Genomic DNA, 12,950 nt, shown 5'->3' with positions numbered 1-12,950 from the left:
CTGCAGAACTGCAAATATTGCTGCCTGTTCCTTCCTCTGGAAGCTTCGTCCCAGAGGGGCACCCACCAGATGCCAGCTGGAGGTCTCCAGTATGAGGTGTCTGTTGACCCCTGCTCAGAGGTGTCTGCCAGTCAGGAGGCATGAGGGTCAGAGACCCACTTGAGGAGGCAGTCTGTCAGGGTCCCACTTGAGGGACCCACTTGAGGCAAAGCTCAAGCACCATGCTGGGAGATCTGCTGCTCTCTTCAGAGCCAGCAGGCAGGAACATTTGTCTGCTGAAGCTGTGCCCACAGCTGCCCATACCCACAGGTGCTCTGTCCCAGGGAGATAGGTGTTTTATCTACAACCCCTAACTGGGGCTGCTGCCTTTCTTTCAGAGATGCCCTGCCCAGAGATGAGGAATCTAGAAAGGCAGTCTAACTATAGTGGCTTTGCCGAGCCGTGGTGGGCTCCGCCCAGTTTGAACATCCCAGCAGCTTTGTTTACACTGTGAGGGGAAACCAGCCTGCTCAAGCCTCAGTAAGGGCAGACACCCCTCCCCACACCAAGCTCCAGCATCCCAAGTGGACTTCAGACTGCTGTGCTGGCAGCAAGAATTTCATGCCAGTGGATCTTAGCTTGCTGGGCTCCATAGAGGTGACACCCTGGCTTCAGTCCCTTTTCCAAGGGAGTGAATGGTTCATCTCACTGGCATTCCAGGTGCCACTGGGGTATGAAAAAAAAAAAGCTGCAGCTAGCTTGGTGTCTGCCCAAACGGCTGCCCAGTTTTGTGCTTGAAACCCAGGGCCCTAGTGGTGTAGGCACCCGAGAGAATCTCCTGGTTTGCCAGTTGTGAAGACTGTGAGAAAAGCATAGTATCTGGGCCAGAATGCATGTTCCTTACCGCACAGTCCCTCATGGCTTCCCTTGGCTAGGGGAGGGAGTTCTCCAACCCCTTGTGCTTCCCGGGTGAGGCGATGCCCTACCCTGCTTCGGCTCACCCTCCTTGGGCTGCACCCACTATCTAACCAATCCCAATGAGATGAGCCAGGTACCTCAGTTGGAAATGCAGAAATCACCTACCTTCTGCATTGATCTTGCTGGGAGATGCAAGACCAGAGCTGTTCCTATTCATCCGTCTTGCCAACCACCCCCAATGCTTCTTATTAACCATACTACCTAGGAACTCCAGTTTGGCAAGGAAAGTCTAAATAATGGAATAGATACTCATGTGAACTAGTGAACATTGCTGTATATGGCCACAAGTCATGTTTCTAATGACCTCTAATTCACAGAATTTCTTCTTAGAGATGTAGAGAGTGGAGTGGGGATGGATCAGAGTAGTATTCTACAGAGGGTGCCAGTGACATCCTCTTATGCAAAGGGTACACATACTAACTTACTGGGCAAGTTGCAAAGTTTAGAATTACTAACTTTAGAATAGGAAGTACTCAAATAGGTAAGGATTTATCCTTTTACTAGTATATAGTAAACCTTAGAAAACCATGACCAAATGGTAGAACATGAGCCACAAATGTATCAGTTCTGAACTTAATTAAATTCATGGTTGGTAAAAATATATTCTCATTTGCTATAAATCTGCTAGATTTTTGAGATTCAATTAAAGAAACATTTTCCAGAATACATTTCTTGGAGTAGTAGTTTGTTTTAAGTAAAACTAATAAATGATACCAAAATCAAAAGTTTTAGAAATACTAGTTTATCACCTTTAAATAGGCTTCTTCTGTAAAACACGATTTCTCAGTTTAATCATATGTCAATATCAAGAAGAGGATATATCAGGCAGCATTGCTCAAATACATTGGAACACAGAAAGCTTTACTCTCAGTATAGCTAGTGTTCCAAGGAATATATTGTAAAAAGTGCTAAATTAAAGGATATTTAGAACCTATATAGCAGAGGCAAATTACCTATCTGAAATGGCCAGGGAACTGTTTTCTACAACATACTCTCTAGAATAATCTTGTTGAAAAGGCAGATGCTGGCTGGGTGCAGTAGCTCACACCTGTAATCCCAGCACTCTGGGAGGCCAAGGCAGGTGGATCACTTGAGGCCAAGAGTTTGAGACCAGCTTGGCCAATATGGCAAAACCCTGTCTCTACTAAAAATACAAAAATTAACCAGGAGTGGTGGCACACATCTGTACTCCCAGCTACTCGGGAGGCTGAAGCATGAGAATCTCTTGAACCCTGGAGGCAGAGCTTGCAGTGAGCCAAGATCATGCCCCTGCACTCCACCCTGGGCAACAGAATGAAACCCAGTTTGAAAAGAGGAGGAAAACAACAACAACAACAAAGAAAAAGAAAAGATGGACTAGTGTTCAGATGCTTTCCTTGATTCAGAATCAGCATGCCTCTTAAATACTGAATATACTAAGATACACAAAACAGTAATCTAGCTTTTTCATATTGATACATGAACTTAGTATTTGATCTCAGCAAATTTAGAAAAATTATCAGGAGCTTTTGATTTTCCAAAAAAATCATTCCTCTAAACTTTATGAATTGAGAAAACTTGTCTTCATTTGATGATTCCAGTTTTGATGTTTTGTGTTATTGGTGAAGTTCAGAAACTCAGAAACATAGTTGATTCCATAGAAAATTCAATTCTTAAAGAGTAGAACTTTGAATGTGCAGGGTGAATATGTGTGTTATGAATATGGGTCATACTTTATGCTTATGTAACTGAACATATAGTTTTGCTGGGGCTCCCTTTCTTCGTTGCAAAAATACAACTTATCCTCAATACATAATTTATTCACTAGTACAACTTAGCAAAAAAATGATTTGGCTTCATTATTCATCCTGATAAGAAAAATTTGGTGGATTAAAGGTATTGGAAAGGAAATTTTAACACTGCTACGAGAATGAAATGGGAGAAGGGAACAATAGAGACTTCAATATTATCTGTAATACTCCATTTTTTTATATTTAAAAAAGTGATGCAAAAATGAAAAAATGACATTTGCCAATAATGCCAATGTATCACATAACTATTACATTACTTTGCTGCTTTTTTAAATTCAAAAAATAAATATTACTAACAATTTATATGATCATTCATTCAACAAATACTTGTTGAGAGCCTACTATGTGATAGGTGCTAGCAATAAAAGAGAGTAAAAAAGAGACATCATCCCCAACTCTCCTGGAGTTTATGTTTGTTTGTTTAGATGTGAAATGTGAAATGTTTGCGATCTTATTTAGAATAGAATGTGTAAAAGGACAAAGTGAGGAAATGGGGGTGAATTAACTCATATTGATAATTAGGAGGTAGGGCTACTGTGGGTACTGAATCAGTAAGCAAAGGCCTTTCAATACTGAGAGGAGCTGCATTATTTTTAGTGAAAATTGAGTTGGAAAAAAATACACACTGGCTATGGGCCCCATAGCTAAAGCAGTCTCATGTGGTATTTAATTTTCTCACTGGTTGCAGCTCAAAGTTCACATGCATTTTTCTTTGATTCTCTCTAGTATATGACTGCTGCTGCTCCTATGCAAGGGACCTACATTCCTCAGTACACGCCTGTGCCTCCGACAGCTGTTTCTATTGAAGTAAGTCTATCCCTGTCTAATAAAGAGGTTAGAAGAAGTAAATCTCAGTCACATACACTGTAGTCCCCCATAACTGTAGGAATCCTCACTTGCAATTTTTGTGCTACTCTAAAATATGACATTGTAAATTCAGCATATGAAAGTATAAACATTTACTTGAATGTGGTTGTTTTGCTTTGCACATGAAATGAGCTCATCTGCTACGGAGGCACGATGGGAGTCTCTTTCATATTTAGAGAAAATTCCAGAAGCCAAATCACAATTCCATCAAATTTTAATCACAAATACTTATAAAAGGCAAAAAGTTTGCAACTATGTGAATGAACTAGTTCTCTAATGCCTTGTTCCTCAAAGAGTGGTTCCTAGACCAGCATCATTGATATCCCTTGAGAGCTTGTTAGAAATGCAGACTTGCTGGGCATGATGGCATGCACCTGTAATCCCTGCTACTTGAGAGGCTGAGACAGGAGGATCTCTTGAGACCAGAAGTTCGAGACCAGCCTGGGTCAAACAGTGAGACCTTGTCAGAAGGAAGAAAAAAAAAAAAAAAAACGAAATGTAGACTCTTAGGTACTATCCAGACCTACTGCGTCTGAATTTGCATTTTAAGATGATCACTCAGTGATCCAAATGCACATTAAAGACACTGGACTAATGCACTGGTTCTCAAACTTTTCTGCACATTTAAATTATTTTGAGAGCTTTAAAAAATATTGATTCCTGGGTCCTATCCCCAGAGATTATGATTTATTTGTCTGGAGTATAGACTGAACATCATATTTTCAAAAGATCTTAGATGATTCTAATATGTACCAAAGACTAGAAACCTTTGCTCTAGGCCATGAACCTGCACAGGTTTACAGCTTCTTCCAGACAAGAAAGAAGTTGTAAAACTCTTATTGCTGTAGATATCATGAATGATGATGTCAGCTTGTCCTTAATGGAAGCTTTACTGCTTTCATTCTCTCTTTCCATTGGGATAAATCTATGCCCTCTACACATCATTTTACTGGACAGGGCCATAAACTACATAGAAATGGAGAGGGCACAGAGCTATGCAGATGGTGGTAAAACACTTAGGTATCTATCTTCTCTCTGGTTCTAGCCATTACTTTTTTATTGCCCTTCTTTCCCCTCTCCTGATGCACATGTGCATTATGGTCACCGTGCATTCCTTCTCAGCGGCTGGGAATCCTCTGCAGTTGATGTCTTTGCTACTCAATTTGTTGGCAAGCAACTGCTGTGTTGGTACCACTCCACATAAAAATTCACCAAGACTCTAAATCTCTGAGATTGAGGGAAACCTTTACGGACTAAATTGGATCTTCTAAAATGTTTCTTGGTTTTGTTGTGTGACAGATGTTTGTTCATACCAAGGTTTAGGAAATCCAGATGTTTAACAGGGCACTGTTAGGTAGCTTAGGAAATCAAGGAGTTCCAATGTTTAAATCTTTCATGTGTTCTAGACCTATAGGTCTCAAAGAATGTGTCATCTTAAACAGTTTTAATTGTCTTTTCAGAATTTCAAGAATATATGATTAAATTTCATGTTCTTTGCTATATTTAGCTATCAAAAAGCACCTATGCCATAAGAAAATTAAAAATCTGGATATTCTAGGCACTTTAAGTGTAAACTTCTGCCATATATTTTCATTTCTGTGTACACCAAAGACATACTTATCTACAAAATTCGACCATTTTGATGATTATGAGACATTTGACAGTGTGGTTTATTGGAAACAGTCTAATTATAGTTATATTTAGGGATTAAAAGAAATATTTCACTGATAAAAATATAAATATACTCTGATATATTGCCTTGAACCAGTGATTATAAGGAAAAGCATTAATTCATTCTCTATGTGAAAACACTCATTGAACATTTATCAATATCTATAAAGGTGGGAGGTTTCAAAAAATAAATAATACCAAATAGTAAATTAGGAAAGGAAAGACTGAATAAATATATAGAGAATTTTCAAATTCTAAAGAAGAAATTTAGGGAATTTCAGCCATAGAATTAACCAAGAACATCTGAAATTTGACATCACTGCAGGTATCCAGGACTACAAATAAAACCAGGAAAATTTATCAGGATAGGTGCTCTTCTTAGGCCCACTAACAACCAAATAAAATCACCTATGCCTCTCTGGATTCCAAAAATATATTCCTGATTGTGACCAATTCCAGAAATCCACTCTTGCCAGCATCTGTGAGAAACAAAAAAAAAATAGGAAAGGTGAAGGAAAAGGAAACCAAAATTAAGGACAAGTTTTGTTGTTGTTTTCTTAAAACTTATTGGTGACTTTCAGTTCATATACCAGAAAACAAAACAAATCAAATTACTGAAGAGAAAACCTACTTAATAGCATCCTTTAAAAGATTTCCAAACTTTGATGTATATTTTTATTAAGGTCAGTTTCCATTGTTATCCCAAATGATATAGTCATGATACAGTGAAATATGCCAGGAAAATGTTTGGACATACAAGTTTGTATAGGAATCCTGAATGAAGATAAATTGTTATTTATTGTGGATAAATGTACAAACCTGGTTTAAAAGTTCCAAGTATAGGCAAAATTATTTTCTGACCACTTAACTACTCCAACGACTTCTAATGGCAAGGTTTCTTGGTGTCACATTAGGATGAATTACTTAGTCCTTATCTAAATGTGCTCTCTGGGTTTCCTCTGAATACTTATTGTGACTTCATGTAGCTGAGAGCATCTCTACTTAAGCCAAATAGAAGAGGGGTACTTACAGCCTATCTAGAGAGGGCCCTTTGCTGAAGCAAGTAAGGCTTTTATGTTCTTCTTTGCCTCCTTAGGGTGTTGTTGCTGATACCTCTCCCCAGACAGTGGCACCTTCATCCCAGGACACCAGTGGTCAGCAGCAACAGATAGCAGTGGACACATCCAACGAACATGCACCTGCATATTCTTACCAACAGTCTAAGTAAGTCCAGGCTGTGCTAAGCTCTTTTCCTCAAGATCAGCCACCTTGACATCACTCTTTTTGTTGTATCTGTTAGCTTTTGCTGAAATATAAACCATCCCAAACTTAGCAACAGGCATTTATTTAGCTCATGATTATGTGGGTTTGAAATTTGGGCTAACTTTGGGTGGATGGTTCTTCTGATCTTGACAGGAATCAAACATCTAGGAACAGCTGCTGATTATCTATGCATCTCTGCTTCTGGGTGTTGCTAGTTGTTGGATGTGTGATGGAAGTGACTAGGCCATATGTTTCTGATCTTCCAGCAGGCTAATTCACACGGAAGTCTCAGAATTTCAAGAATAGTAAAGAACAAGCCCAAATGTACAAACACTCTTAATTCTGTTTATCACTAATTTTCTACTGTCTCATTAGCCAAAGCAAGTCACTTGGCCAAACAGTCAGTGTACCAGTTCACTTTGAAAAAGCTTGATGTAGAAAGAGGCACTGCAGCCATTAAAAAAAAAACTACCATATTTATTATTAGAAAAATTATAATATTCCTACCTGAAACTGAATAGAGTCTCAGTCTCCTCACTCTTAAATGAAGACAGTAACACTCCCCCTTGTAGGGTTACTTTGAATACACAGTTAAATGTCGATGAAAAAGGGTATTGTAACATATGAAGCAATATAAAATATGGTCTTATTCAGGAATAAAATGGCAAGGATTTTCAGAATTACTCTTGAAAATCCTTAAATCACTCATAATGCAAAGTACATTTGGCTTTGTGTTGAGTAAACATTTGGCAAACTTTGGTAAAGTTTGAGGGCTGTTTATTGAAACCAAAAGAATTTAGAAAAGCAAAGTCTTTATACAAGTGTCTTGGCATGCAAACTATTCAACTTTGTAGATAGCAATAAAATCCCTGATGAATAGAGAATCCCCAGACAATCCTGCCTGTCTACAGAGTGCTGCTCTATTATTTAAAATAATTTTTCTTGTTAAAGAAAAAAATTATTCTGATATTTGTTAAAACATTAAGAAATAATTTATTTATTAGGTTGGTACAAAAGTAATTGCGGTTTTTGCCATTAAAAACCATAGGTATTAGGTCGGGCGCAGTGGCTCACGCCTGTAATCCCAGCACTATGGGAGGCCGAGGCGGGCGGATCACGAGGTCAGGAGATAGAGACCATCCTGGCTAACACGGTGAAACCCCGTCTCTAGTAAAAATACAAAAAACTTAGCCGGGCGTGGTGGCGGGTGGCTGTAGTCCCAGCTACTCCGGGGTGGGGGCGGGGGCGGGCGGGGGGCTGAGGCAGGAGAATGGCGTGAACCCGGGAGGCGGAGCTTGCAGTGAGCAGAGATTGCGCCACTGCACTCCAGCCTGGGTGACAGAGCAAGACTCCGTCTCAAAAAAAAAAAAAAGAACTATTGCAATAGGGGAAGAGAGAACATGCTCAGTTCAGAACACAGCAAAGACAGCTGGGGATTTGTAGCCAACAAGCCGCGTGAGGGGGTCAGTGAGTGGAGAATTACTAACAGAAGACATCAAGAACAGGGGAATTACTGCTAACCTAAATTGACGGGATTTTTGCTAAAGGCAGATCAAGGAATAAAAACATCAAATGTAGGGGATGAGAAAATTGATCAGATATTGAGGGTGGTCATATCAACGATAGGCTATTCTCTTTAAACTGACTTAGCAAGATTCTTGCTAAAACTAGGCTATAAAGAACTGGCAAGAATGGGGGCAAAAGTCTACGCCTACTCAAGAAGGGGACTCAGTAGCCTGACTAAAAGTTGAGCAAGAAGAGAATCTTTGTCACTTTTTAACTTCAGTATACATTAAGAGATTTTTTTGTTAGATTCATCAAAGCAATAAACTCTTTTTTGTGTGGTTTAGGTCTAAAGTCAGCTTTACAAATTAAATTTGCTCAGAATATGACTTAAACTTACAAATATAAGGTATTATTATGATTGCCATTATTAATAGCAATAATGACTTTCAGAAAAGATTGTTACTGAGTAAAGCCGTATGTTATTGTTAATTTAATTGACATAGCCTGTGTGAATCACTTTTATGTGCAAAACTAATACTGTGGTAGACTCTGAAACTCCAGTCCAAGCATATTGAAATTTTTTTTCAGCCTGGTCAATGGGTTATATGTGGGGAAAGGAGCAGATATTGGCTATGTATAAAGCATAGCAAGAGACATTGGTGGGAGATGAGAAATACTGTGGGTAATGGGAAATTTTATGTGACCATTTGACTGAGCCACAGGGTACCCATATATTTGGCAAAACAATATTTCTGGGTATGTCTGTGAGGGTGATTTTGGATGAGATTAATATTTGAATCAGTTAAAGCAGATTTTCCTCCCCGCTGTGGGAGGCTTCCATCCAATCAGTTAGTTGAAGCCCTGAATAGAGCAAAAAGATTGAACCTCTCATGAATGAAGAAGGAACTCCTGTTACTTGACTGCTATTGCTAGAACATTGGTCTTTTCCTGCCTTTGGACTTGAACAAAATATTGGTTCTTCTTAGATCTTGAGCCTGCCAGCTATAGAACTAGAATTTACATCAACTCTTTCAGTTCTCAGACTTTCAGACTCAAACTAGAATTACACTGTTGGCCTCCTGGGTCTCCAGTCTGCCAGCTGCAGATCACTGTAGATCATGAGACTTCTCAATCTTAATAATTGTGCAAGTCAATTTCTTATTTTAAAAAATCTCTGTATCTCTCCTCTCTCTTTCTCCCTCTCTCATATGTGTGTGTATATATATGTACACACACACACATACACAAACACACACACACACAGTTACTTCTGAAATTGGTTTTCTGATCTGATTAGGATTAAAACTAATGACTCTATTTCTAGTAGTAAAGAGAGCATTTATATTCCATGACATGATCTGACAATGGAAATATGCAAAATATCTCAATTAGATACTCCTAATCAACCACTTATAAGAAGCAAGGAGATGGGTGACTTATGTATATGACATTTTCAAACTTTTTAGGAAATTAATGAATATGATTGTCTGATTGCTCCTAATATCACTAGACAAGGTGGGGGAAAGAAGAAGATGCATTCAGGGATTCAAATGTTCAGCTTAACCACTGTATAAATGACTTGAAGGTTTCTATGTCTGCCTTGAAAAAGCCCTTTATTTCCTATAGCCACATGGCTGAGATTGCTGAAAATCAAACCCAGAATCTCATCCTATGACAGGCTGAGTTACAATAAAAGTTGAACTCCTAATTTCATGAGTATCTACTGTTAAAGTGAAGGCACTGATTGGGAAAGAGTGGGATCCTGTAATTGGCATGGATATATGGGGGGGAAAAACCTAATCAAGCTGGGGACAGTGAGTCCCTAAATATGATGAGTATTCTTTGCCAGTGGAAGAAGCCTCCCCATGCCCAGTGAGAGTGGCTTCTCCACTACAATTGGGAGTGATTTCTCTACCCCTGTGTGAGGAGATTAACCCTGCATTGCCTGAAAAAACTGGAATGGCTTCCCCTGAGTCAGTTGTCATGTAAGACAAAGCTGAGTCTTCTTAGGACTCACCTCCACCACCCCTCTTTGCTTCTAGATCTATAACTAGGCTCAAGCCTAGCAAGCCCCTAAAGGTGAGGTGCAAAATATCACCTATAGGGAGGTGCACTACACTTCAGAAGAACTACTTGGATTTTTTAATTTACACAGACAGAAATTCAGGGAACATGTGTGGAAATGGATATCAAGGATGTGAGATAATAATGGAAGGAACATAACGTTGGATCAGCCCGAAGTAATTGACATGGGCTCACTAAGCATAGATTCTGCAATTAATGTTGCAACTCAAGGAGTTATTGACTCTAATAGCTTAGTTTGTTGACTCTAATAGCTTAGTTTGTTGACTAAAACATGGATCAAGAGATGACCCACGTGGCTATGCTAGTCCTACCTTGGTTTAACCTAGAGGAAGAGATTCAAAGGCTTAGAGAGATTTTAATATTGGAGTGGATTTATCATTTCAGATCTACTCACCCATGCTGGGAGGGTCCAGAAGACATTTCACCACAACTATAAGAAATACATGTGTGAGGGGAGCCTTGGCATCCTTGAATAACTCTGTAATTGCTTTTCTCTGTAGCCCAGAACTTACAGTGGGAACTATAGTCACTGAATTGGGAAACCTAAATGCAATTTGATTGGATCCTGAGTGACTGGGGCCAGGTGGCAACATTCAATCACCAAAAGCAAGATTGGCATGGCTACTGTAGTGGACAGCAGAGTTAAAACAGCAATCAGGATTGTCTGGCTCATGCAGACTTACGACATTGGCTGGTTGATCATGGTGTTCCTAGAAGTAAAATACATAGAAAGTCTACTAAATTCTTATTTGCCTTATAGGTGAATAAATTTCTAACTTGAATCATAAAGAGAGAGATTCATCGTACTTCAATAAATTCCCAGACTTAGCCAGTTTACAGACCAAGAATCCATTGACTGAAGAGGAGATTGGGTTTCCTCAAAGAAGGACACTGATAAACTATCAAAAATGTATACTGTTAATTTTTCTCTCAGCCTTCCCAAAAAGGACCTATTGCCTCTGAGCAAAGAAAAGGAAAAAAAAGATCTTTCAGAGTCTATTGGACGCAGGCTCTGAACTGACATTAATTACAAGAGACCTAAAATGGCACCATCGTGCACCAGAGTATAGACATACAGAGGTCAGGTGATCAATGGAGTTTTAGCTCAAGTCCCTCCATGAATCCCCAAGCCCATCTTGTGGTTGTTTCTTTAGTTCTAGAATGCTCAGTAGCTTGCAGAGTCCCCACATTGGTTCCCTGACTTGCAGAATGGAGACTTTTATGGTGGAATGGGCAAAATGGAAGACACAGGAACTGCCTCTACATAGGAAAATAGTAAACCAAATTCAATAGTGCATTTCTAGAGGGATTGCAAAAATTAGTGTTACTGTCAAGAACTTGAAACATGCACAGGGTCGATTTCCATTATAACTCCATTTAACTTTTCCATTTAGCCTGTGCAAAGGACAGATGGAACTTAGAGAAGGACAGTAGATTGTTGTAAGCATACTGCATTAGTCTGTTTTCATGCTGCTGATAAAGACATACCTGAGACTGGGTAGAAAAAGAGGATTAATTGGACTTACAGTTCCACATGGCCGGGGAGGCCTCAGAATCATGGCGGGAGGTGAAAGGCAGTTCTTATATGGCAGCAACAAGAGAAAATGAGGAAGATGTGAAAACTGAAACCCCGGCTAAAACCATCAGATCTCATGAGATTCATTCACTACCATGAGAACAGTATGGAGGAAACCACCCCCATGACTCAAATTATCTCTCACTGGGTGCCTCCCAGAACACATGGGAATTATGGAAGTACAATTCAAGATGAGACTTGGAGCCAAACCATATCACATACTCAGGTGGTGATTCCAATGGCAGTGGCTGCATCAAATGTGGTTTCATTGCTTGTGCAAAGTAACACACCCCTTGGTACCTGTTAGGCATCTGTTGATCTGGCACATTCCTTTGTTTCTCCATTACTGTCAATAAGACCCACCAGAAAGTTTGTTTTCAGCTTTCAAGGCCACCAATATACCTCCAATGTCCTACCTCAGGAGTATATTAGCCTAGGCCGTAATTTAGTTTGCATGGATCTTGATGATCTCTGTCTTCCACAAGATATCATACTGGCCCATTACATTCATGACACTATGCTGATTAGACTTAATGAGCAAGAAGTAATAACTACTCTAGATTTATTAGTAGAACATTTGTGTGTCCAAGACTGGTAAATAAATTCAACAAAAATTCAAGGAACTTCTATCAGTGATTTCTAGAGGTCCAGTGTGGTAGGGTTTGTGAAAATACATCTCTAAGGGTGAAAGATAAGTTTAATCCTGTTGCATCTAGTATCTCCTATCACCAAAAAAAGCACAATGCTGAGTGGCTTCTTTGGATTTTAGAGGTAGTATATGGGTATATGGGTATGTGACTCTCACCCATTTATTGAGTGACACAAAGAACTGCTGGTTTTAAATGGGACTCAGAACAAGAGAAGGTTTCACAACAGGTCCAGCCTGCAATGGAACCTGCTCTGTCACTTGAGCCATATAATTCAGCAGATCCGATGGTGCTTGAAGTGTCAGTTGCAAATAAGGATGCTATTTGGAGGTTTTGACAGGCTCTTATAGGTGAATTGCAGTGAAGGCCCTTAGGATTTTGGAGCAAAGCCTTGCCGTTCTCTATCAATAACTACTTTCCTTTTGAGTAACAGCTCTTGGCTTGCTACTGGGCCTCAGCAGAAACTGAACACTTAACTATGCGCAATCAAGTTACCATGTGAACTGAGCTACCTGTCATGAACTGGGTGTTATCTGACTCACCAAGCCATAAAGATGGACACGCAGTACTCTATCATAAAATGGAAGT

The 12,950-nt window shown here is 39.5% G+C and overlaps 1 protein-coding gene across 19 annotated transcripts in view; it reads left to right on the top strand.

The window, feature by feature from the left end:
• RBMS3 (RNA binding motif single stranded interacting protein 3) overlaps positions 1–12,950 on the top strand; it is a 764,097-nt gene that overhangs the window by 726,349 nt on the left and 24,798 nt on the right. For all 19 annotated transcript variants that reach the window (XM_054479599.2, XM_054479608.2, XM_054479604.2 and 16 more), the window contains 2 exons: positions 3,474–3,554; positions 6,382–6,509. In XM_054479599.2, the coding sequence (XP_054335574.1) occupies positions 3,474–3,554; positions 6,382–6,509 (209 nt within the window). The remainder of the gene's footprint in view (positions 1–3,473; positions 3,555–6,381; positions 6,510–12,950) is intronic.

Source organism: Pongo pygmaeus, chromosome 2 (assembly GCF_028885625.2).
Source record: "Pongo pygmaeus isolate AG05252 chromosome 2, NHGRI_mPonPyg2-v2.0_pri, whole genome shotgun sequence".
Lineage (NCBI taxonomy): Eukaryota > Metazoa > Chordata > Mammalia > Primates > Hominidae > Pongo > Pongo pygmaeus.
Note: the sequence above shows the minus strand (reverse complement) of the source record. Positions and strands in the feature narration are given on the sequence as shown.